A 26,203-nucleotide genomic window follows, 5' to 3' on the forward strand; every position below is an offset into this window, starting at 1 on the left:
AAGAATTGATGCTTTTGAACTGTGGTGTTGGAGAAGACTCTTGAGAGTCCCTTGGACTGCAAGGAGATCAAACCAGTCAATCCCAAAGGAAATCAGTCTTGAATATTCATTGGAAGGACTGATGCTGAAGCTAAAGCTGCAATACTTTGGCCACCTGATGTGAAGAACTGACTCATTTGAAAAGACCTTGATGCTGGGAAAGATTGAAGGCAGGAGGAGAAAGGGAACAACAGAGGATGAGATGGTTGGATGGCATCACTGACTTGATGCACATAAGTCTGAGCAAGCTTCAGAAGTTGGTGATGGAGAGGGAAGCCTGGCATGCTGCAGTCCATGCGGTCACAAAGTCGGACATGACTGAGCAACTGCACTGAACTGAACTGACAATAAAATACACATGCCAATCATTGCTACTTAGGGTTTCTGACCTAACTCAGTGTGGAAAGACGAATGGCCCCATTTAAATCCAGCCAGAAGACCTGGATACAAGGACTTGAATGACTCCCATGGAAGCTGCATGAGGTCTGCCCTGTTCATCCCAAACCCAGAGTTGATGGAGACATGGAAGCCAGGCAACTTGTCCAGAGCCCATAGGGAGAATCAGATCACCTAACTGAGTTAAGTCATCCACTCTGAATCCGAGAGCACCACCCAATGATTGCTAAATGATTCCCGTTGGAAACCCTAGCCTCCACCCAAGAGAGGGCAGAAGTGCCTCTTGACTCAACTTAGTGAGCACCCACTCTTAGCTCCCAGGCTCCAAACACTGTGTGCCTTGCCTTTGGGCTGTGGCTGGCACAGGGCGTGGCACACCATTCATTCTGGATGACAGTGCATTTCCATTTTACAAGTGCTCTCTCTGGTTGGAGTTCAAGTCATCCAATCCAGAACACACCACTGGATGTGATGTGGCTTTAAGGGAACTGTCCGCTTTCACCCTGCAGGCCAGAGCTGATAGAGGAAAGATTGTATTCATTGAAGAATCTTCTACCAAACTTTGAGATGGAGAGAAAATGATGAATACAGGTGCTGAATTGTAGTAAACAGGCAGATAATAAACCAGCTTCAACAGAGAACTTTATGATACCTAATAACTTTGAACAAACCCTACCTCATGACATCTACAACTGCAGACTTTTGTTGGCATCACCTGACAAAGCCTGTGAAGGAGGCAATACCCAGACTGAAACATGGACCCTGACAGTCAGACACTCTGCCTTCTAGCCTCCAGGCCCCCATCATCTTCTTGGACCGGGATTGTGCCTAATCATCATTCCCATCTGCCAAACTGGGCTGGGTTTTTGGACCTGACATTTAATCCTCAGAAGAACACTCTGTAAATGAGGGACCCATCCTATTTTTCAGATGAGGGAACACGTTGAGACTCATGGTCACATGGCAAGCAGGTGGGAGACCCAGCACTTGAACCAATGTACATGCGAGGTCACAGTTGAGGGTTCCAAACCACAATGAGCTGCTGCTGCTGCTAAATCGCTTCAGTCGTGTCCGATTCTGTGTGACCCCATAGATGGCAGCCCACCAGGCTTCGCCATCCCTGGGATTCTCCAGGCAAGAACACTGGAGTGGGTTGCCATTTCCTTCTCCAATGCATGAAAGTGAAAAGTGAAAGTGAAGTTGCTCAGTCGTGTCCGACTCTTAGCGACCCCATGGACTGCAGCCTACCAGGCTTCTTCATCCATGGGATTTTCCAGGCAAGAGTACTGGAGTGGGTTGCCATTGCCATCTCCGAACCACAATGAGAGGCTAGAGAATTTTCAGAGACACAGGTGACGTCAGGCAAGTTAGCCTTTCTGAATGTGCCTGTGTGGGTTCAGTCCCTAAGTCGTGTCTGACTCTTTGTGACCCCATGGACTGTAGCCCGCCAGGCTCGTCTGTCCATTGGACTTGCCAGGCAAGAATACTGGAGTGGGTTGCCATGTCCTCCTCTGGGGGTTCTTCCCAACCCTGGGATCCAACCTGCAACCTTTGTCTCCTTCATTGGCAGGTGGATTCTGAGGCTGCTTCCTTACCTGTAAAACAGGCATAATAATATCCACCTTGTACGGAAGTTTGCAGTATTAGAGATAAGATCTCTAGAAGGCCTAAAACAGCATGTGACTCAGCCTCACTGTCTATAAAAGTTATCTATGATTATTATCACCATCTGAACACATTCAGTATTTTATGTGTCAGGAGCTCAAAAATGGCTACTGCTTATCCCTCCATGAGTTCAGCAAATATGACAATAAAGAACGGGTACCCAGGGGGCACAGTACCCTCTTTATGATGCAGGAGGCCTGTGGGCACAATAAGAAGCACATAGAATGGCCAACCAGAAGCTCAGGAAGTCATAACCTCTTTGAGTCACAGTTTCTTTATCCGTGAAATGTAAGAATAATATCAATAATAATAATGAAAAGAATAATAAGCAGGCTGCCTCCATCACAGGGCTGTGGCTCAGCTTAAGTGAGATAATGGTCTTAAAGTGCTTGTTAAAGTGGAAAAGTGTTATCTAAAGATAAGGGGCTATTATTCTTATGATGATACAGATCGAGTGTGGGTGGCCTCAATACAGAGGGCGGGGGAAAAAGCCTCTCTCTGCCCCGGAGAAAGATGAAACCAGAGAGAAAGGTGACAGCAGGTAGGTACAGGGGAGTTAAAAGGAACGAATTTGGGGAAGGCCTGCTAGCTAAACACTGGAATAATAGGCTACAGACGGAGAACCCCTAATTTGGGGACACCCAGGTCACTTCTGCTATTTGAAACCCAAGTTATATTAGTTAACATTAAAATTTCCAAGAAAGGGCTCTCCAGATGTGGTATATATTGGACATTCTATCCTGGCAGTACATCAGGTATGGATCCAGAGGTCACAATTGCATCAGCAACTTTCAAATCACCACCTATCTAGATAACCTCATTCAGAGATAAGATTCTGCCCCCAATTCCAAAATGTTTTTTTTCCCTCACCACCAGGCAATTCTCCAAGACCAACTGGGTGCCCTATACACTTGGTTTTGTTTCATTTGTTTAGCTGCACCCCCCAGCATGTGGGATCTTAGTTCCCACAGGGATCATACCCATGCCCCTAGCATTGGGAGCATGGAGTCTTAACCACTAGACCACCAGGCAAGTCCCTATTTTTTTACACTTGTTTTTTGTTTTGGTAGGTACCCTATAATTCAACTTAATTCTAACACTACCTGGAGATAGCATCAGATGCCACAGATTAAGGGTTCAGTCCTATAAGACTGCTCCCCACCCCCCAGCTTGAGATACCAATCTAAAGTCCAGATTATCACCTGTGTTTCTGACCAACCGACTATAAATCAGCGGTTCCAATTACCCACTCCTTGGGTTTGATTAATTTGCTAGAGTGGCTCACAGAACTCAGAAACTTGCTATTTACTAGGCCATTGGTTTATTATAAAAGGATATAACTCAGAACAGCCAGGTGCATAACTAGTGAGAAGCTGCAGTAAAACACAGGGAACCCAGCCTGGCCATCTTGGTGACCTAGCGGAGTGGACTGAGGTGGGAGGGAGGCTGAACGGGGAGGGGGTGTATATAATCAGGACTGGTTTGCATTGATGTACAGCAGAGACCACCACAACATTGTAAAGCAAATATCCTCCAATAAGGAAAAAAAAAAACACTACTGAAAAAAGAATAGCCAGATGGAAGAGATGTATAGGGCAAAGTACGAGGAAAGAAAGTGGAGCTTCTATGTTCTTTCTGGGCACACCACACTCCTCAGATCTCCATATGTTCACCAACCTGGAAGCTCTTTGAGCCTCTCTCTGGCCATCATTTTTAGGTCCTTATGGAAGCTTCATCACACAGGCATAATTGATTAGCTCACTGGCCATTGGTGATTGAACTCACTCTCCAGCCCCTTTTCCCTCCCCAGAGGTCAGAGGGGTGACAATGAAAGTTCTAGCTCTCCAAATCACCTGGCTGGTTTCACTGGTGACCAGTTCTCCTTCTTGGGTGACCTAAGGGCGTTTCAAAACTCACCTTGACATCACAAAAGACACCTAGATCACTCTTATCCCTCAGGAAATTTTAATGGTCTTAGGAGCTCTGTGCTAGGAACAGGGACTGAGGACAAATACATATTTCCTAATATAAACCACAATATTCTTAATATAAGAGATAATACACAGCCTGCACATTTGAGGCCACCACCCAAGACCCTCTTGATTCCCCATGGTAGGTTCTGGGAAAGGGAACAATGGATATTTTTCCTTTAAATTCTCATCTGATAAACTGTGGTATATCCATAAATGGAATACTACTCAGCCATAAGGAGTGGATTACTAATATAGCAACACATTGTACTATGTGAAGAAGCCAAGTGTAAAACAATATACACAGTGTGATTTCATTTCTATAAAGTTTTAGAACAGGCAAAGCTAACCTGCAGTGATAGCAGATCAGTGATTATCTCAGGCTGAGGCTTGGGGTGTGAAGTGATGACTGCAAAGGGTGTGAGGAAATGCTGCAGATTTTCAGTGGGGTGGTGTTTATAAGGATGTAAAATAAACATTTGTCAAAATTCGTGGACACATAAAAGATAAACACAACTTCTCAGCTGAATAGGTCCCTCCACGGCAGAACTGCCCACAGCTATGTCTAATGTTTCCTTCTCAGTCTCCACAAAGACTTCCTAAGGTCAGTTCAATACCGCAGACCACAGGCTGATTCTGAGCTAGGCCCCAAACTATGAGGGGAGAACGGGCCCAGCCCGTGCCGTTGAAGTGTTCAGCCTTGGAGGGAGCCAGAGGCTTAAGCAGATAACACTCATGCACACGGTTGGTACAAGTGATGTCAGTGTGAACAAGGCACTGTGGGAGCTCCCAGGGGAAGAACCACCTCTGACAGTGCAAGGAAAGTCAAGGCAGGCCAACCCACACGCATGTGTGCTAAGCTGCTTCCGTCATGTGGGACTCTTTGCAACCCCATGGACTGTAGCCCGCCAGGCTCCTCTGTCCACGGGATTCTCCAGGCAAGAATACTGGAGCGGGTTGCCATGCCCTCCTCCGGGGGATCTTCCCGACTCCGGGATCAAACCCATGTGTCTTATGTCTCCTGCATTGGCAGGCAGGTTCTCTACTACCAAGCCACCTGGAAAGCCCAGTGCCACCCACACCAAGTATTAAATAGGAGTCTGGGTTAGGTAAGAGAGGGAGGGTGGGGAGGAGAGCCCCGTTGCTCCAAGCAGAATGTTCACTCCACTGAGCGGGGGGCCTCTGTCTTGTTTACTGCTATACCTTCTCCCCTAGAAAGTTCCTGACACACACAGTAGGTGCTTGTTAAAAGATTTGTTGAATTCATGTATAATGTAAGCAAAGACAGGAAAATTCCCTGGTGGTCCACTGGTTAGGACTGGGTGCTTTCACTGCCTGGGTCCAAGTTCAGTCCCTGGTCGGGGAGCTAAGATCCCACAAGAGGTGCACCTGGACGAAACAAAAACAAAGACAGGATCTGCAAACCATGGCCCACAGGACAAATCCACCTGGTCACCTGTTTTTGTCAATAAAGTCTTGTTGGATCCACGCGTATTTATTTACATGTTGTCGAAGGCTGCTTTCTCGCTAAATTTTTTATCCTAAAAATTTGCTACCCTCTGAGCACGGTGGCACCATAAACCATTCTGATCGTCTTTTAATACATGCACGCATTCCTTTTATTTAATAATGAACAATTAAAAGTAAAATAACATTTTGCCTCGATATAGGAAACAGAAGTCAACTCAATTAGTGTTGACTGACAATAATAATAACAATAATAATAATAATAAAAAACCCACACAAGTTTTCCAAGCACACCTACGTTCAGTTCACAAACACTTCGCGTAGGTTCAGACCGGTTCGCGTCCCGCCCTCAGGGCATAAGCCCCGCCCCGCCAGCAACCTAGCCACCCAGGACCCGCCCTCGTGACGTCACGTCCGGCCGACCAGCTACCCCGACCTCCCTCTGGCTCCCGCCTTCGCCCGCTTCCGGTCGTCGTCGTCGTCGCCGCTGCTGCCGCTGCTCCTGCTGCTGAGGCTGCTGGCGGAGGCCGGAGGATCGGGCGGCGGCGGCGGCGGCGGCTGAGAGGGCGGCGGCGGGAGCGGAGCGGGACGAGGGAGCAAGAGGAAGCGAGCGAGGAGCGAGCGGAGTGCGCCTAGCCCCGCCCGCCCTTCAGCCCGCCTGAGCAGCTGGAGCAGCTCGGGCCCTCAGCCGCCGCCGCCGCCCGCCTGCCCGCCCGCCGGACAAAGCCCGAGAGTCCGCGCCCAGAGCCATGTCCTCGTCCGCCGGCAGCGGCCACCAGCCCAGCCAGAGCCGCGCCATCCCCACCCGCACCGTGCCCATCAGCGACGCCGCGCAGCTACCTCATGACTATTGCACCACGCCCGGGGGGACGCTCTTCTCCACCACACCGGGAGGTGAGCGTCGGCGCCCGCGCCGCCCTCACCCGAGCCCGCGGCCGGCACCCGAGCGCGCCCCCGCTAACCTCCGCGGTGTCCCCGCAGTTTCCCGCCGCGGTCCTTTAACTCAGGGCGTATGCACTCTGGGCCGCTCGGGCCACCCCGCCTCCACCAAAGCCCCTTTCCTGGGGCTTCCCCCGAAACCCCGTTGAGACGGCTTTCGAGGACATTAACTTCGCGTTCTCTCTCTCCCGCAACTCTATTCAGCGCGTGCCCGCTCTGGGAACGTAACTGGCTCTCCTCTCGTGGAAAAAAAAAGCCTCTGTTCCCGCTTCGTGGCAGGTTTACGCACTCGACCCAGTTTTCTCCTTCCCCCGCCCTCGGACTCCAGGGCAAATTCGCCTACACTTGGCTTTGCACTCGCTCCGCATTCCCTCTGCCTCTTACATATAGTGTCTTTGTGCACATTGACATTTGGAGCTGTCTCCCGGCCTTTTTAGAAAGGAAGTTGGGGAGAGTAGTTTGCTCCTGGGACCCTGCGCTGACTTGTTTTGCTGCTTCTAGAACTCCAGGAGGGGGGAGGCTGGAATGCGGAGTTTGGAAGCCTCGCCCAGTGTTATCCTGCTTTGACAGCATTGTTTACTTTGCTGGACGAGGCCCCACGGGTGGGGGGAGTCCCCAGGCTGGAGGAGGAGTGATAAAATCATGCTCAAGTAATAGCCCAGGGAAAGGAGCGCTGGCAGCCTTGAGGGTAGAGTTTTGGCGGCGACGCCTGTGGAGGTAGGTGGAAGACGGTACCCTCCCCGGCGGGACTGCCTCACCGGGGGAAGGGGCCGTGCAGAGCGGGGTCCCTGGGCACTACTTTTCAGAGTGCGACCAAGACTGTTTACAAGGAAGAATACTGGGGTAGAGGTGAAGAGCGTGGCATTAATTGGTCACGGGAAAAGGGAGCTCAAAGGTTGTCTGTCCCCTGACTGGGCTTTTATCCAGTGGGAGAAGACTGGAGAGCGATCTTGAGGGACCTCATGAAGGGAATGGTGCTTCATTTTTAATTTGGTTACTTAGCTTTTTGATGGTGGCCTCTGGCTAAAGGGTTGGGACTTTGCTGGCAGCCCTTGCCGTCTGCGGGATTGCTAGCTTGATTCCTGTGGGCTGGGCTCACCAGTTGTGCTCCAACCAGTCCCTTGCCGTTAGGCCTGGGCCATATTTTAATCGTTGCACAATATCAAGACGGTAGAGTAAGAAGATCTTGCCAACAAGGAATAAAAATCTCGGAGAGAGCTCTACAGAGGAATCCACCCAGGCGACTCTAGGGGTGGCGTGGCTGCCTTGGAATACTTTTAAATGATCCAGGCAGGAGACGTTCTTTGATATATGTGGAGAACTGGGCTTAAGGAAGTTGTAACTTTGTGGAACAGTGGAGTTTCTAGTGAGGTGGCTTACCTCATTGGAGATAACCTCCCTCCTGACCTCATCTGGTCAAGGCCAGCCTCTGAGCATGCTGAAATCTTCTTGCCTTTTAATCCTGAAAGATTTGGCAAACCAGGATCTGTTCTCCATAGGTTGTCTTGAACTTGAACTGACAACTTTTAAGAAATGGATGTTGTTTTCCAAGGTGATGGAAAGAAATTTATAACTTCTTCCAGAATTCCTTGTGAATTCTGTAATGCCTGTGCTTCCAGCAGTTTAGAACCAATGTCATAGTAGCAGATAATTATTTATTTGAGGAAGAAACTAAACTTTCAGCTGTATATTAATCATTATTCCTTTGAGGGAAAAACTGCAGGGTCACCTTTAGACATATTTCAAATACCCAAGCTTATATGCTTTTAAAGTAAGGGCATAGTCTTTAAGTGTGCCTTAAAGATACAAGCCTATCTGGTAGTCTGAATTAGTTCCTACAGTGTTGGGAAAGATTCTGCCGGAAGTACTAAATCATTTATCCTTCCTCCCTACATACATAGTCCTCAGCTACTTTCTCAAATGTCACCCTGTTTCCAGATGGTTTCTGCTTTTTAATTGCAGATTTAAATACATCTTAGCTCATCTATTTTACAGAGCTGTTCTTTATTAGTAAAGCACATTGTCATAAATTTTTAACACAAAGACTTAGCTAATATGTTTATAAGATGTAGCACTGTTGCGGTTGGATTTAAACACTATTTTATAGCAGTTACCTCAGTGCCACCTAGATATGCAGTACTTACTGATTTAATCCCCCCACCTTGGAAAATTTCCAATTTTCTGATGATTTGTTCATTTCTTTTGTTACATTTCCCTCTCTTCTATGTAATTTTCTTTCCCTGAATGATGATTGTTATTTGGTCACCTTTAGGCACCTGAATTGATGTGGTTAGGTATCTTCAGTGAGTTTTGTGGGTCCAGGGCAGTGCTTTGCACAGAAGGGGACCACAGACAAAGGTAGGAAATGCAGTCTTTACTCTCAGTGGTCTTAAAATCTTGCTGGGTAGAAAAGCTTTTTAGTTCTAAAATAAAAAACTTGTAAAGAGTCAAGTGCTAAGTTACATATTTCAGACTTGAAAACATTTAGAAAAGTGGTAGTAGGCTTGTATGAGTAATCTCTATTTAGTAGGAAGGAAGGGGATTAGAATTTCCTGTCTCAAGTTTCTAGAGTGTCATACACAGGTCAGAGCATTCCAGATAACCGTTGATGTGCTGAATGCCCTATATGATCAGACTGGGCAGAGACATTGACAACATAATGAACTTGCCATCTCCCCACAGAGGATACAACTTACCCTTGAAAAGATTTCTCAAAATTGCCTTCTGTGGTTGGAAAATGAAAGTTGGGAAATGAAAACTTTCTGTAACCTCTTATATTTCTTATATTATTAGAAGTGTACCTTTTTCTCATTATTAAGGAAGAACAAAATTTTTGAACAAATTCAGAACAAAACACCCTTGGGTTTTTATTTTGTTTTGTCTGCCTCTGGGGGAATGGGCATGACATTTGGTTCATCCTTTGAGAAGCTGCTTCTAGCCTCAGTGAAAAGTAAAGTTATTATAGTCTGCTTTACTTTTGTAACAATGGTTAGCTGGAAGGGACCTAATGCTTTGCTTCTATAACTGAGAGAAATTAAGTAACTTGTTAGTGTCATACAGCTAATTAATGTCAGTTGGTAGTCTCAAACTTAGTGTCCTGATTCCTATTTCAGGTTTTTCCTCTGCTGTCTTAAGATGCATATTTTCCTAGGAAAGGAAGTTTGCAAACATTTAAGAAGACTCTTCTACCTCTGGAATGCCAGATAATATGATGCTTTTTGCTACCTTATTATTTATTTATTTATTTTTTAATGAGTTTTGAACTGTCTCCTTGTTGAGAGGGTTGTGCTCTGGGGAATGAACAAAGAGACCTCTTTGAGCCTTTCTTTTTGCCTTACTTTTCCTGCGTAACATCCTCCTCAGCTGTGGAAAAGTATGCTGTTGCCGTAACAAGAGCGCCAGAGGAGAACTGTTAGTATGAAATCTTGTTCGTACCCTTGTGCATCCTTTCTGCCAGCTGAAGAGTTGCTCTAATTGGTTGGTTCCCTGAAGGCCATTGGAAGGGTTTGGGGATAAAGGAGAAGACAGGAAGAAGGGAAAAGAATCCACTTGGTGTGAGCCATAATAAAGTAAGAATATTTGGAGAGAGTCCTGAGTGTTAATCTAGTTTTGTTGGGAGAAGTGAATAGAGCCCTGTAGATATGGGGAAGAAAGGCCAATTTCTCACTGTTACAATATTTCTAATACACTGACCTGAGTTTATTCTAGCCAAAAATTTCTGAACCAGCAAATGTACTTGTTTGGCTCTCTAGTTTCAGTTATTAGCTGAAGGACTTCATGATTACATGTAAGAAGTGCACGAAAAACACATTGAAAGTTGTTCAGTCACTTTGCCTTGTGTTTAAGGAAGATGGCATTTACTTACCTCAGAGTAACAAAAATTAACGTGTTGTCATTCCAAAGGAGATTTGGCTTTAGTCTCATATTTGTCAGCCACCAAAGTATGTACCAGAAGATGTAGCTCAGTTTTGCGGTGGGTGCACTTTTGTGTTGGGTCCATGTTTGCCGGTGAGAGACTGCCCAGGAAGGCAGCAGCCCTCGGCCGCGGGGCATGCGGCAGTGTATTGTGTGGCATGGAGCGCCTCTGCCTGCTCCAGGTTAGACGCAACCTGATGAGGGAAGCCGGAGCTCGTCCAGGCGGGTAGTGCGCAACTCCCTTCTACTCTCCCAAGGCCTACGGGTGAAACGTGCGTCTGTAAACTGGCACTACTAGGGTTCCGCAAGGACTTTTTGAGGACTGGAGTCTTAAAAATGATTTTATGGGAGGGGTCTTGCATTGTTTGGAGACAACTGTAGGCTTGACTACATGTGTGTGTGTAAAAAGTTATAGATCATGTCCTTTGAATTTTTTGATATTCTATCTTGAGTAAAATTTAGGCTTCTTGGATTTGTATGGACAAAAAATATTTTGGTATGTAGACATGTCATAACCAATAACTAAGGAATGTCAGATTTTCTATTTTTATATGGAATCAGCCAAAATAATTTTGGGAACTCAAATAGCTACAGTAGTGAATATCGGAGATTCTTCACTGCCAGTCAGCAGTAAAGGCTGTGAAGTGATGAAAAAAAAAATAAGATTTGCTGATCAGACAGGGTAAAGTTAACATGGGAAAACTAGTTCACCTGGTTGGAAGGAAGAGAGCCCCAAGCAGAATAATAGTTGTTGGTAAAGGATAGAACTTTTTCTTGACTCCCAAGTCTTTAGATGAAAATTACTGTTTCAAAGATATTTGCTGCTCTATTTACAATAGAACAAAAGTCAGTTGAAACTTTCCATCATTTAGCTTATTGAATAAGTAAGACCTAGGCTACCATTTTCAAATTTGTTTATCACAGACTTTGTGAAGACCCCTTAAAATCTGTGTTTTAACAACCCAGCAGCTATCTATCTGATATATGACTTGTTTTTTTTTAATTGAAGGATAGTTGCTTTACAGAATTTTGTTGTTTTCTGTCAAACCTCAACATGAATCAGCCATAGGTATACATATATCCACTACCTTTTGAAGCTCCCTCCCATCTCCCGCCCCATCCCACCCCTCTAGGTTGATACAGAACCCCTGTTTGAGTTTCCTGTGCCATACAGCAAATTCCTGTGGGCTATCTATTTTACATATGGTAATGTAAGTTTCCATGTTACTCTTTCCATACATCTCACCCTCTCCTCCCCTCTCCCTATGTCCATAAGTCTGTTCTCTATGTCTGTTTCTCCATTGCTGCCCTGAAAATAAATTATTCAGTACCATTTTTCTAGATTCCATGTATGTGCGTTAGAATACAATATTTATCTTTCTCTTTCTGACTCAACGTCACTCTGTATAATAGGTTCTAGGTTCATCCACCTCATCAGAACTGACTCAGATGCGTTCCTTTTTACGGCTGAGTAATGTTTCCATTGTGTATATGTACCACAACTTTATCCATTCATCTGTCAATGGACATCTAGGTTGCTTCCATGTTCTGGCTATTGTAAATAGTGCTGCAGTGAACAATGGGATACGTGTGTCTTTTTCAACTTTGGTTTCTTCAGGGTGTATGCCTAGGAGTGGGATTGCTGGGTCATATGTTGGTTTTATTCCTAGTTTTTTAAGGAATCTCCATACTGTCTTCCATAGTGGCTGTATCAATTTACATTCCCACCAACAGTGCAAGAGTGTTCCCTTTTCTCCACACCCTCTCCAGCATTTGTTGTTTGTAGACTTTTTGTTGATGGCCATTCTGACCCGTGTGAGGTGATATCTCATTGTGGTTTTGATTTGCATTTCTCTAATAATGGGCGATGTTGAGCATCTTTTCATGTGTTTGTTTGCCATCTGTATGTCTTCTTTGGAGAAATGTCTGTTTAGGTCTTTTCCCCTCTTTCTGATTGGGTTGTTTGTTTTTCTGGCATTGAGTTGTATGAGCTGCTTGAATATTTTGGAAATTAATCCTTTGTCAGTTGTTTCATTTGCTTTTATTTTCTCCCATCCTGAGGGTTGTCTTTTCACCTTGCTTATAGTTTCCTTTGCTGTGCAAAAGCTTTTAATCACGTCCCACTTGTTTACTTTTGTTTTTATTTCTGTTACCCTGGAGGTGGGTCATAGAGAATCTTGCTTTGATTTATGTGATATAGGACTAATTTTTAAAGGCCCTTTTCACCTGGTTCTCAGGCCACAGTTTGAAGCCAAAAGCTCAGAAATTTGTGAGTATTTGTTTCTAAATAAATTGTCTTTTAGATCTTGAGGACAAATGCCCTGGTGAACTAAAGCTGTTCATATCATTGAGTTGTTTTAAAAAGTAAAATGCTTAGTAAACAAGAATCAGTAACTGGAAAATACAATTTTTATAGATTCCTTGGTATTGTCTATATACAAGACCACAAGACCACATATGCATAAAGATAGTTTTACTTCTTCCTTATTGATCTAGGTACCTTTTTTGTTTGTTTTCTTACCTAATGGCCCTGGCTAGAACTGGAACCTTTAGTACAGTGTTGAACAAACATGGCAAGAGAATGAGAACAGATACCAGTGACCTGTGCTCAGTATTTGGGGAAAACCTCCAGTCTTTTATCATTAGGTAAAATGGTAGCTGTGGTTTTTCATAGATGCTCTTTGTCAGGTTCAGGAAGCTTCCTGTTATTCCTAGTCTGTTGATTATTTTTATTATGAAAGGGTGTTGGATTTTATCAAAGGCAGTTTTTTCTTTTGTATCTTTTGGAATGATCCTATGATTTTTGTTTTTTATGCTGTTCTTATATGTATCGTGTTAGTTATTTTCAGATGTTGAACCAGCCTCTCATTCCTGGAGTAAGTACCCTTGATTGTGGTATATAATCCTTTTTATATGTTGCTGAATTCTGCTTGCTAATACTTGGTTGAGGATTTTTGCATCTATATTCCTAAGAGATACTTGTCTATTCTTCCTGTGGTATCTTTGGTTTTAGTATCAGTGTAATACCTCATTCAATTTTAATTTTTTTAAGAAATGGTCTGATGTTTATAGCAGGTGAGAATTGGTGAAGATAGACCATTGATTACTCTCTAGGTTCTAAGACCAGGCTCCTATCCATGGGATTTTCCAGGCAAGAAGACTGGAGTAGGTTGCCATTTCCTACTCCACGGGATTGTCCTGACCCAGGGATTAAAGCCATGTCTCCTGCATGGCAGGCGGATGCTTTTCCACTGTGCCACCTGCAGAGTCCATTCTAAGAGGTACCTATCAAAAGTTTGCCAGACCTGTGATTCATTTTTAAGATGTTGTAATTCATTCTTTGGGCCTCAGAGAGGTGCTCATCTCATCACCAGAGAATGTTTATGTTAGAGTTGGGCTGCTTTTACGTTGAAATGAAACCACTCTCTGGTCTGATAAGTTCCTTGAACCATAATGAAGAGGCAGCACATAAATAAAGTGACCTAGAACAGTGATGTTCAGTAGGCTTTTGCCTCTGAAGTTTATTGATGAGTTCAAGTTCCTTCCTGTAAGTAGAAGATATTGGTAGATATGTATTATGCATTGTTTTTATTTTTATTTTTTAAGTGCCCAAGAGGAATCAACGGGGAGGAAAACAAGAAGTGGGAATGACGGTCAGGCTTGACTCTGAGTGCTTTCCCCATGCCAGAGCAGTGAGCCCTCATTAATCATTAGCATTACAGAGGCTGAACCACAGCATGTGTGGAATCTAATCCAAAGAATTGATCCAGGATGCTGTCAACAGTCTGGCGCATCCAACCAGCATTTTCCTGGAACCAGAACCAGGTAGTTCTTGTGAAGAAAATTTATTTCAAGACGAGTGTTCAAATCCAGACAGATATGGATATTTGACGTACTTAATTTTGATAGTCTTAAAATCAATTGGCATTTATTTGAGATTAGTTTCTGGTTTGTATACTACTTTGTACCTGGTACTAACTAAAAAAGTCATTTGTCTCCAACCATTTTTTGGCCAGACTCAAGAAAGGCAGATTTGCTCAGACTGCCTTGGTTATTTGTGTTGGTCTCCTGACTCCTGGGGCACTCACTGTGTGATCTTTCTTTGGATGTTGTTTTCTCCATCTGTAAAATGACCAGCTTCCACCAGATGCTGTCTGAGGCCTCTTCTAACAGAACCTTGTGAATAGGAGCATAGTCATTATCAACTTCCCTTTCAGCCTGGGTGTGTGTTCTACTCTGGCAGAGTCCTGTGTGATTGGGTAGGGAGCCTTCCTTTGACATTAATGTCTTGGAAATCTTTGCTCCTGGTTATGAGAATTGGAGTTAATCAAAGGACAGTAGAATTGACTTTTCACAAACCTTGGATGTCTTCCATTTGCCATAATTATTTAGCCATACTAAGTTATAATATCCTCTGGCTCTGGTTGTGCCTTTTGCTGATGTAAAAATTGTCCCTTTCTTGGTTTTATTAGCACTTTAGAGATTTGATGATTGTACACACTGAACGTGATTTGGCCACCATCAGCCTCCCTGGAGGATACTGGGTCAAGCAACTTTTAGCCTGTCTGGGTTATCTGGCATAGAGCTTTCAGGAGTCTGTCTGTTCCATCCGGAGCCTCCATGAAGAACAGATGTTTAAAACTGAAATGCATTTAAAATGTTCTCTAACATAGTGAAACACAGACCTTGTTAATCACCCCCCTAAGCTGGTAGAATAAGAAACAGAAAAAACCACTTTCTTTGTAAGTCCTTTCTGTATTTTTCACTTCTTATGTTCTCTTCTTACTATTGGGATGGAGCTGGGGGGAGAGGGAAAGAGGCAGACTACCTTTCTGAGTATATTGGAAACACTTGTTGCTTGGTTGGAGAAGGAAATGGCAATCCACTTCAGTATTATTGTCTGGAGAATCCCATGGACAGGGAAGCCTGGCAGGCTACAGTCCATGAATGGGGTTGTGGGGAGTCTGACACGGCTGAGAAACTTAGCACATACGCACTTACGCTGCTTGTTCATCTTGTGTCCACTTCTGATCTTGGCAAGCATAATTTTGGATCTCATTTATTTGCCTCTTTTTTCTTGCCGTTTGAAAATCACTAATTTCTAGAACGAAAAGTAGAAGCTTTTTTCTCCTTACTCTGTTCTCCGTCAAAAGGACTCAGTTTTACTCTCATGTTTTCCTAGTAATGTCAGCATTTAGAAAGTGCTAGGTTAGGGTACTAGATTTATCCAAATAACTGGTCACCAAGGAATCACGAATGTGTGTAGATATCTAATGTTAACCTAGATCTAAAGATTCCTATTTGTTTTGAAATCCAAACATGAAGACTAAGATATGCATGGGTTTTTTTTTTTTTTTTGGTGCAAAAACTACTTGCATTTATTTTACCATTTGCAAAAGTAAGTAAACTTTTTTTTTTTTTTTTTTTTTAGTTGGAGGCCAATCACTTCACAACATTTCAGTGGGTTTTGTCATACATTGATATGAATCAGCCATGGATTTACACGTATTCCCCATCCCGATCCCCGCTCCCACCTCCCTCTCCACCCGATTCCCCCGGATCCTCCCAGTGCACCAGGCTGGAGCACTTGTCTCATGCATCCCACCTGGGCTGGTGATCTGTTTCACCATACATAGTATACATGCTGTTCTTTTGAAATATCCCACCCTCACATTCTCCCACAGAGTCCAAAAGTCTGTTCTGTATTTCTGTGTCTCTTTTTCTGTTTTGCATATAGGGTTATCGTTACCACCTTTCTAAATTCCATATATATGTGTTAGTATGCTGTAATGTTCTTTATCTTTCTGGCTTACTTCACTCTGTATAAGGGGCTCCAGCTTCATCCATCTCATTAGGACTGGTTCAAATGAATTCTTTTTAATGGCTGAGTAATATTCCATGGTGTATATGTACCACAGCTTCCTTATCCATTCGTCTGCTGATGGGCATCTAGGTTGCTTCCATGTCCTGGCTATTATAAACAGTGCTGCGATGAACATTGGGGTGCACGTGTCTCTTTCAGATCTGGTTTCCTCAGTGTGTATGCCCAGAAGTGGGATTGCTGGGTCATATGGCAGTTCTATTTCCAGTTTTTTAAGAAATCTCCACACTGTTTTCCATAGCGGCTGTACTAGTTTGCATTCCCACCAACAGTGTAAGAGGGTTCCCTTTTCTCCACACCCTCTCCAGCATTTATTGCTTGTAGACTTTTGGATAGCAGCCATCCTGACTGGCGTGTAATGGTACCTCATTGTGGTTTTTATTTGCATTTCTCTGATAATGAGTGATGTTGAGCATCTTTTCATGTGTTTGTTAGCCATCTGTATGTCTTCTTTGGAGAAATGTCTGTTTAGTTCTTTGGCCCATTTTTTGATTGGGTCATTTATTTTTCTGGAATTGAGCTGCAGGAGTTGCTTGTATATTTTTGAGATTAATCCTTTGTCTGTTTCTTCATTTGCTATTATTTTCTCCCAATCTGAGGGCTGTCTTTTCACCTTGCTTATAGTTTCCTTTGTAGTGCAAAAGCTTTTAAGTTTCATTAGGTCCCATTTGTTTAGTTTTGCTTTTATTTCCAATATTCTGGGAGGTGGGTCATAGAGGATCTTGCTGTGATTTATGTCGGAGAGTGTTTTGCCTATGTTCTCCTCTAGGAGTTTTATAGTTTCTGGTCTTAGATTTAGATCTTTAATCCATTTTGAGTTTATTTTTGTGTATGGTGTTAGAAAGTGTTCTAGTTTCATTCTTTTACAAGTGGTTGACCAGTTTTCCCAACACCACTTGTTAAAGAGGTTGTCTTTTTTCCATTGTATATCCTTGCCTCCTTTGTTAAAGATAAGGTGTCCATAGGTTCGTGGATTTATCTCTGGGCTTTCTATTCTGTTCCATTGATCTATATTTCTGTCTTTGTGCCAGTACCATACTGTCTTGATGACTGTGGCTTTGTAGTAGAGTCTGAAGTCAGGCAGGTTGATTCCTCCAGTTCCATTCTTCTTTCTCAAGATTACTTTGGCTATTCGAGGTTTTTTGTATTTCCATACAAATTGTGAAATTCTTTGGTCTAGTTCTGTGAAAAATACCGTTGGTAGCTTGATAGGGATTGCATTGAATCTATAGACTGCTTTGGGTAGAATAGCCATTTTGACAATATTGATTCTTCCAGTCCATGAACACGGTATGTTTCTCCATCTGTTTGTGTCCTCTTTGATTTCTTTCATCAGTGTTTTATAGTTTTCTATGTATAGGTCTTTTGTTTCTTTAGGTAGATATACTCCTAAGTATTTTATTCTTTTTGTTGCAATGGTGAATGGTATTGTTTCCTTAATTTCTCTTTCTGTTTTTTCATTGTTAGTATATAGGAATGCAAGGGATTTCTGTGTGTTAATTTTATATCCTGCAACTTTACTATATTCATTGATTAGCTCTAGTAATTATCTGGTAGAGTCTTTAGGGTTTTCTATGTAGAGGATCATGTCATCTGCAAACAGTGAGAGTTTCACTTCTTCTTTTCCTATCTGGATTCCTTTTACTTCTTTTTCTGCTCTGATTGCTGTGGCCAGAACTTCCAACACTATGTTGAATAGTAGTGGTGAGAGTGGGCACCCTTGTCTTGTTCCTGATTTCAGGGGAAATGCTTTCAATTTTTCACCATTGAGGGTGATGCTTGCTGTGGGTTTGTCATATATAGCTTTTATTATGTTGAGGTATGTTCCTTCTATTCCTGCTTTTTGGAGAGTTTTAATCATAAATGAGTGTTGAATTTTGTCAAAGGCTTTCTCTGCATCTATTGAGATAATCATATGGTTTTTATCTTTCAATTTGTTAATGTGGTGTATTACATTGATTGATTTGCAGATATTAAAGAATCCTTGCATTCCTGGGATAAAGCCCACTTGGTCATGGTATATGATTTTTTTAATACGTTGTTGGATTCTGTTTGCTAGAATTTTGTTAAGGATTTTTGCATCTATGTTCATCAGTGATATTGGCCTGTAGTTTTCTTTTTTTTGTGGCATCTTTGTCTGGTTTTGGAATTAGGGTGATGGTGGCCTCATAGAATGAGTTTGGAAGCTTACCTTCATCTGCAATTTTCTGGAAGAGTTTGAGTAAGATAGGTGTTAGCTCTTCTCTAAATTTTTGGTAGAATTCAGCTGTGAAGCCATCTGGTCCTGGGCTTTTGTTTGCTGGAAGATTTTTGATGACAGTTTCGATTTCCTTGCTTGTGATGGGTCTGTTAAGATCTTCTATTTCTTCCTGGTTCAGTTTTGGAAAGTTATACTTTTCTAAGAATTTGTCCATTTCATCCAAGTTGTCCATTTTATTGGCATAGAGCTGCTGGTAGTAGTCTCTTATGATCCTTTGTATTTCAGTGTTGTCTGTTGTGATCTCTCCATTTTCATTTCTAGTTTTGTTAATTTGGTTCTTCTCTCTTTGTTTCTTAATGAGTCTTGCTAATGGTTTGTCAATTTTGTTTATTTTTTCAAAAAACCAGCTTTTAGCTTTGTTGATTTTTGCTATGGTCTCTTTAGTTTCTTTTGCATTTATTTCTGCCCTGATTTTTAAGATTTCTTTCCTTCTCCTAACCCTGGGGTTCTTCATTTCTTCCTTCTCTAATTGCTTTAGGTGTAGAGTTAGGTTATTCATTTGGTTTTTTTCTTGTTTCTTGATGTAAGCCTGTAATGCTATGAACCTTCCCCTTAGCACTGCTTTTACAGTGTCCCATAGGTTTTGGGTTGTTGTGTTTTCATTTTCATTCATTTCTATACATATTTTGATTTCTTTTTTTATTTCTTCTATGATTTGTTGGTTATTCAGAAGCGTGTTATTTAGCCTCCATATGTTTGAAGTTTTAACAATTTTTTTTTCCTGTAATTGAGATCTAATCTTACTGCACTGTGGTCAGAAAAGATGACTGGAATGATTTCAGTTTTTTTGAATTTTCCAAGACCAGATTTATGGCCCAGGATGTGATCTATTCTGGAGAAGGTTCCGTGTGCACTTGAGAAAAAGGTGAAGTTGATTGTTTTGGGGTGAAATGTCCTCTAGATATCAATTAGGTCTAGCTGGTCCATTGTGTCATTTAAGGTTTGTGTTTCCTTGTTAATTTTCTGTTTAGTTGATCTATCCATAGTTGTGAGTGGGGTATTAAAGTCTCCCACTATTATTGTGTTACTATTAATTTCCTCTTTCATACTCGTTAGTGTTTGCCGCACATATTGCGGTGCTCCTATGTTGGGTGCATATATATTTATAATTGTTATATCTTCTTCTTTGATTGATCCTTTGATCATTATGTAGTGTCCTTCTTTGTCTCTTTTCACATCCTTTATTTGAAAGTCTATTTTATCTGATATGAGTATTGCGACTCCTGCTTTCTTTTGGTCTCCGCTTGCATGAAATATTTTTTTCCAGCCCTTCACTTTTAGTCTGTATGTGTCTCTTGTTTTGAGGTGGGTGTCTTGTAGACAGCATATATAGGGGTCTTGTTTTTATATCCATTCAGCCAATCTTTGTCTTTTGGTTGGGGCATTCAACCCATTTACATTTAGGGTAATTATTGATAGGTGTGGTCCCGTTGCCATTTACTTTGTTGTTTTGGGTTCACGTTTATACAACCTTTCTGCATTTCCTGTCTAGAGAAGATCCTTTAGCATTTGTTGAAGAGCTGGTTTGGTGGTGCTGAATTCTCTCAGCTTTTGCTTATCTGTAAAGCCTTTGAATTCTCCTTCATATCTGAGATCCTTGCTGGATACAGCAATCTAGGTTGTAGGTTATTCTCTTTCATTACTTTCAGTACGTCCTGCCATTCCCTTCTGGCCTGGAGGGTTTCTATTGATAGATCAGCTGTTATCCTTATGGGAATCCCTTTGTGTGTTATTTGTTGTTTCTCCCTTGCTGCTTTTAATATTTGTTCTTTGTGTTTGATCTTTGTTAATTTGATTAATATGTGTCTTGGGGTGTTTCGCCTTGGGTTTATCCTGTTTGGGACTCTCTGGGTTTCTTGGACTTGGGTGGCTATTTCCTTCCCCATTTTAGGGAAGTTTTCAGCTATTATCTCCTCGAGTATTTTCTCATGGCCTTTCTTTTTGTCTTCTTCTTCTGGAACTCCTATGATTTGAATGTTGGGGCGTTTCACGGTGTCCCAGAGGTCCCTGAGGTTGTCCTCATTTCTTTTGATCCTTTTTTCTTTTTTCCTCTCTGCTTCATTTATTTCCACCATTTTATCTTCTACCTCACTTATCCTATCTTCTGCCTCCGTTATTCTACTCTTGGTTCCCTCCAAAGTGTTTTTGATCTCATTCATTGCATTATTCATTTGTAATTGACTCTTTTTTATTTCTTCTAGGTCTTTATTAAACAGTTCTTGAATCTTTTCAATCTTTGTTTCCAGGCTATTTATCTGTAACTCCATTTTGTTTTCAAGATTTTGGATCATTTTTATCATCATTATTCTAAATTCTTTTTCAGGTAAATTCCGTATCTCCTCCTCTTTTGTTTGACTTGGTGGGCATTTTTCATGTTCCTTTACCTGTTGGGTATTTCTTTGCCTTTTCATCTTGTTTAGATTGCTGTATCTGGAGTGGGCTTTCTGTATTCTGGAGGTCTGTGGTTCCTTTTTATTGTGGAGGATTAGCCCAGTGGGTGGGGTTAGATGATTGGCTTGTCAAGGTTTCCTGGTTAGGGAAGCTTGCGTCAGTGTTCTGGTGCGTGGAACTTGATTTCTTCTCTTTGGAGAGCAATGGAGTGCCCAGTAATGAGTTTTGAGATGGGTCTATGTGTTAGGTGTGACCTTGGGCAGCCTGTATGTTGATGTTCAGGGCTATGTTCCTGCGTTGCTGGAGAATTTGCGTGGTATGTCTTGCTCTAAAACTTATTGGCTCTTGGGTGGTGGTTGGTTTCAGTGTAGGTATGAAGGCTTTTGGACAGTCACTTATTACTTAAAGTTCCATGTAGTCAGGAGTTTTCTGGTGTTTTCAGGTTTTGGGCTTAAGTCTCCTGCCTCTGGATTTCAGTTTTATTCTTCCTGTAGTCTCAGGACTTCTCCAACTATACAGCCCTGATAAGAAAACTTGTAGGTTAATGGCTAAAAGATTCTCCCCCGTTAGGGACACCCAGAGAGGTTCACAGAGTTACATGAAGAAGAGGAGAGGGAGGAGGAAGATAGAGATGAGCAGGAGGAGAAAAAGGGGGACTCAAGAGGAGAGAGACAGATCTACGCAGCTGTCTGTTCCCAGAGTGTTCTCCGTAGCCCAGTCACCTACAAAGATTCACAGAATTAGATTGGGAAGAGAAGGGGAAAGGAGGAAATAGAGGTGTTCTGAGGTAGAAAACAGAGAGTCAAGATTGGGAGAGAATAATCTTCGGTTTAAAAATAGGGCTTCTCTTCTTTTTTTTTTGTAAGGTTATAGTGTATTGAAAATGAAAATTAAGGAGTAGTAGAGAAGTACTAGAGGACTTTAAAAGAAATAAGAGAAAAAGAAAAATAGAAAATAGAAGAGAAAAAGGAAAGAAAAAAAAGAAGAAAAAAAAATTTTTTTTTCCCTAATTAAAAAAATTGTAAAAATCTATGGAAATGAAAGTTAAGGAGTAATGGGGGAGTAATAGGGGATTTTAAAGGAAAATAAAAGAGAAAAAATTAAAAAGAAAAAAAAGAAAAAGAAAAAAGTAAAATTATATCTAGGAGTTTCTCTGGAGCTGTTGCGGTCAGTGTGGGTTCGGCTCAGTTTCAGATAGCTCCTCGTTCCAGCTTAGGCTTCTCCATATCTACAGGCCCCTTCCGGTGTAGTCAGTGTTTTCTAGAGGGATTTTAATCTGTTGCACCAGTCCCTTCTGAAGCGGTTCCCTTTGTTTATTTGGCTTCTGTTTGCGGGTCCCTTCAGAGCCTCATTTCCGCCCTGACACAGGCGGGCGGAGGTGGACTCTTATTCAGGTAGCTAGTTCCATCGCTCTGTGGGGAGGGGCTGGCGCTGCTTTCTCCATCCGTGCTGCTCAGGCTCCCGGCTGTTCTATATGGAGCGCGCCCCGCGCTGCGCGAGGTTCCAGCCCTCGGGTATTCCACAAAAGCGCGGAACGAAAAGCTGAGCCTGCTCTCAGTGCCTTCCCCGTCAGAGCGGTCCAGGCAGCCAGGGGCTCGGTGGGCGCACTCTCCCCAGGTGTGGCGCGCCCACTCCCTTCCACGGACCCAGTCTCAGTTTCCGCTGGCGCCAGTCGGGTGCGCGCGCCTTCTGCCCTCCGCGTCCCCAGCCCCAGTCCCGCCTGCGCCGGCCGGGTGCCTGCGCCCTGCGTCTCGCCGCGACCTTCCCCTCCCCCCTGCCTCCTGCCTCCGGCCGGGCTGGGCCGGTCCACAGCCTGTGAGCTCTTCTCTGGACTTTCTTGGTCTCTTTGCTCTGCGAACGGCCGGCAGTGTGTTCGGGCGGGTTAATTTACTCTCTCTCTTTTGGTCTCCCACAGTTCAAGTTGGCAACTCACAGAAGCTCCCTCCGATTGTCCTCAGGGCACTCAGGCCCGGACCCTACCCCAAGCAATGCGGCCTAAGACTTCCCGGGACGGATCTCCGTCCTTAGCTCTTTTGTCTCACTTTTTATCTTTTATATTTTGTCCTACCTCCTTTCGAAGACAATGGGCTGCTTTTCTGGGCGCCTGATGACCTCAGCTAGCGATCAGAAGTTGTTTTGTGAAGTTTGCTCTGCGTTCAGTTATTCTTTTGATGAATTTGTAGGAGAGAAAGTGGTCTCCCCGTCCTACTCCTCCGCCATCTTGGCTCCTCCCTCGATATGCATGTTTTTAAAACAAAATAGAAAAAGGAAAACTGAACAGAAACATCTAAAATGTAAAGTAAAATGACAATAGACTGCTGCTTTTAACAGTTTGTTTGTAGTGATTTTACTGGTTAGCTACTGTTGCTATAAATAATATATATTTATACCACAATTTCTTGATGTCTTAACATTAGTGTTGACTCCCTGTTATGAAAATGAGGGATACGGGACACTGATTACTTTCTGTACTTCTTATTTCCGCTCGCCTCTGTCCATTTACCAGTTTCTGTAAATTGTTCTACTGTTTTTTGGCACTTCTGAGTAGTTTCCTTTATGTATTTATTTTTAGTGTTTGTGTATTTATTTCTTGCTGTGCTGGGTCTCCATTGCAGTGCAGGCTTTCCTGTAGTTGCAGCAAGTGGGGGCTACTCTCTAGCTGCGGTGCGTGGGCTTCTCCTTGCAATGGTTTCTCTTATTGTGGCACATGGGCGCTGGGGCGCTCAGGCTTCAGTAGTTGAGGCATGAGGGCTCAGTCGTGGTTCCTGGGCTCTAGAGCACAGGCTCAGTACTTGTGGCACATGAGATTAGTTGGTCTGCAGCATGTGGGGTCTTTCCAGATTGGAGATCGAACCCATGTTTCCTGCATTGGCAGGTGGATTCTTTACCACTGAGCCACCAGGGAAGCCCTGGGTAGTTACCTTTAAAACTCTAAATAAATCTAGTTAAACCTCTGTGTCTCAGTCTGTCAGTTTTAGCTCTCCACCACATGAGATTATGGGGCTTCCCTGGTGGCTCGGCAGTAAAGAATCTGCCTGCAATGCAGGAGACCGGGTTTGATCCTTGTGTGCGGAAGATCCTCTGGAGGAGGGCATGACAACCCACTCCAGTATTCTTCCCTGAAGAATCCCGAGGATGGAGGAGCCTGGCAGGCTGCAGTGCAGTCCATAGGATCACACAGAGTCGGACTCGACTGAAGCAACTAAGCAGCAGCAGCATGTGAGATGATACTCTTTGCCTGTCTGCCTCTGCTTCCCGGTATGTGTGCCTTTCCCTTAGAGATGTATGGTTAACTTTTCTCTAGTTATGCATGCGTTGGTTGACATTGAATTGGGCTAACATAAATGTGACTGGCAGTTGAAATTGAATTACTGGAAGTTCTTGCTTCATAAGATGTGTCTATACATGCACATTTTTAAGAGACCCTGAATATTTTAGGTTTTTAAATTGTCTTGGAATTTATATAATTTCACAGTGTGCACAATATCAAAAAAGGAAAAAAAGGGTTTTTTCCTGGCATTTTATTTATAGTCAAGTCTTAATGTTTTCTTTCGATAGTTTTGGTTTTTTGAATATTAAATGCTTTTGAATTACACCATAGAATCCTTAGTCACTGACAGGTTAATACCTTCTTTTTGCCATATATCTGCAACAATTATTTTAGCTTCCAGTGATCTAAAATTCGAACACATGAAATACTGTGGTTTTGTATCCGTATTTTCCCTGGCCATGTTTGAGAACGGTAACAGCATCATTAAAGTTGTAATTCTTCAGGATGGCTTCTCTTCTGAATTGTTTACTTTGTGTCCATTTAAAACCAAATGTAACTTAAAAATTCACTAAAAAACTATTAAAATTAATTAATAAGTGAGTTTAGTAAAGCTTCAGAATACAAGATTGGTATACAAGATCCAATTGTGTTTGTATTTTTCAATAAACAATCCAAAAATGAAATAAAATAATTCTACTTACAATAGCATAAAAATAATAAAATACATAGGTATAAATTTAACCAAAAAAAGCATGAAACTTATACTATGGAAACTGTATAACATTCTTGAAATACAGACAGAGATTTATCTATAAATGTCTATATAAATAGACGGTCCATGTTCATGGATTGGAAGACTCAATATTGTTAAGATGGTGGTACTACCCAAATTTATCTATTCAGAGCACAGTCCCCATCAAAATCCCCACTGGCTTCTTTGCAGAAGTTTACAGGCTGACCCTAAAATGCATATATGAAACTTTAAGAGACCTAAAATAACCTCAAGCAATCTTGAAGAAGAAAAACAATGTTAGGAGACTCACCTCGTTTCAAAAGTTGTTACAGATCTAGAGAGTGTGTTACTGTCATAAGGATACACATCGATCGATGGAAGCCCAGAAATAAACCCTCACAATTATAGCCAATTGATCTTTGACAGGGATACTAAGACATTTAAATGGGGAAATATTCAATAATAGTCTTTTCAACAAATCATGCTGGTGCAACTGGATGTCCACAAACAAAAACCAGAGTTGGACCCCATGACTCCAGGACCTAAATGTGAGAACTGATGCTGTAACACTCTTAGATGAAAACCTTGGTTAGGCAAGTTTCTTAGATATGACACCAAAGTCACAAGCAACCAAAGAAAAAGACATAAATTGGACTTTATTAAAATTTAAAACTTTGAAAAAAATTGAAAAGGCACCCCACAGGAGAAAATATTTCTGAATCATCTATGAATATGAAGCTTTTATACATGTATATATATAACTGAATCATTTTGTTGTACACCCAAAACTAACACAACATTATTAATCAGCTATACTCCAATATAAAATAAAATTTTTTTTAAAAAGCTTGTCTTCATAATGTATAAAGAACTCGTACAGTGCAGTCATAAAAAGTCCATTAAAAGATGGACTAAAGACATTTCTCCAAAGAAGATATTTGTTGGAATGGCCAATAGGCATATATGAAAAGATGCTCAGCACCTTTAGCTATCAGGGAAATACAAATTAAAACACCATGAGATACCAGTTCACACCCCCTAGGATGGCTGTAATAAAAAAGATGAAAAGGGAATTCCCTGACAGACCAGTGCTTAGGACTCCATGCTGTCACTGCTGAGGGCTGGAGTTTCATACCTGTTTGGGGAACTAAGATCCTGCATGCCCTGGGGAACCGCCAAAAGGAAAAGTGAAAAATAAAAAAGGAAAGTGTTGGCTACAGTGTATATAAACTGGAACCCTCATATACTGCTGATGGGAATGGAAAATGGTGCCACC

The 26,203-nt window shown here is 42.4% G+C and overlaps 1 protein-coding gene across 1 annotated transcript in view; it reads left to right on the forward strand.

Annotated features, from left to right (window-relative positions):
- The first annotated feature begins 6,057 nt into the window (after nt 1–6,057).
- EIF4EBP2 (eukaryotic translation initiation factor 4E binding protein 2) overlaps nt 6,058–26,203 on the forward strand; it is a 31,905-nt gene continuing 11,759 nt past the window's right edge. The window contains exon 1 of the mRNA XM_061161717.1: nt 6,058–6,431. Within this exon, the coding sequence (XP_061017700.1) occupies nt 6,287–6,431 (145 nt within the window). The 5' untranslated portion in view covers nt 6,058–6,286. The remainder of the gene's footprint in view (nt 6,432–26,203) is intronic.

The sequence above is a fragment of the Dama dama genome, chromosome 15 (assembly GCF_033118175.1).
Source record: "Dama dama isolate Ldn47 chromosome 15, ASM3311817v1, whole genome shotgun sequence".
NCBI classification, from domain to species: domain Eukaryota; kingdom Metazoa; phylum Chordata; class Mammalia; order Artiodactyla; family Cervidae; genus Dama; species Dama dama.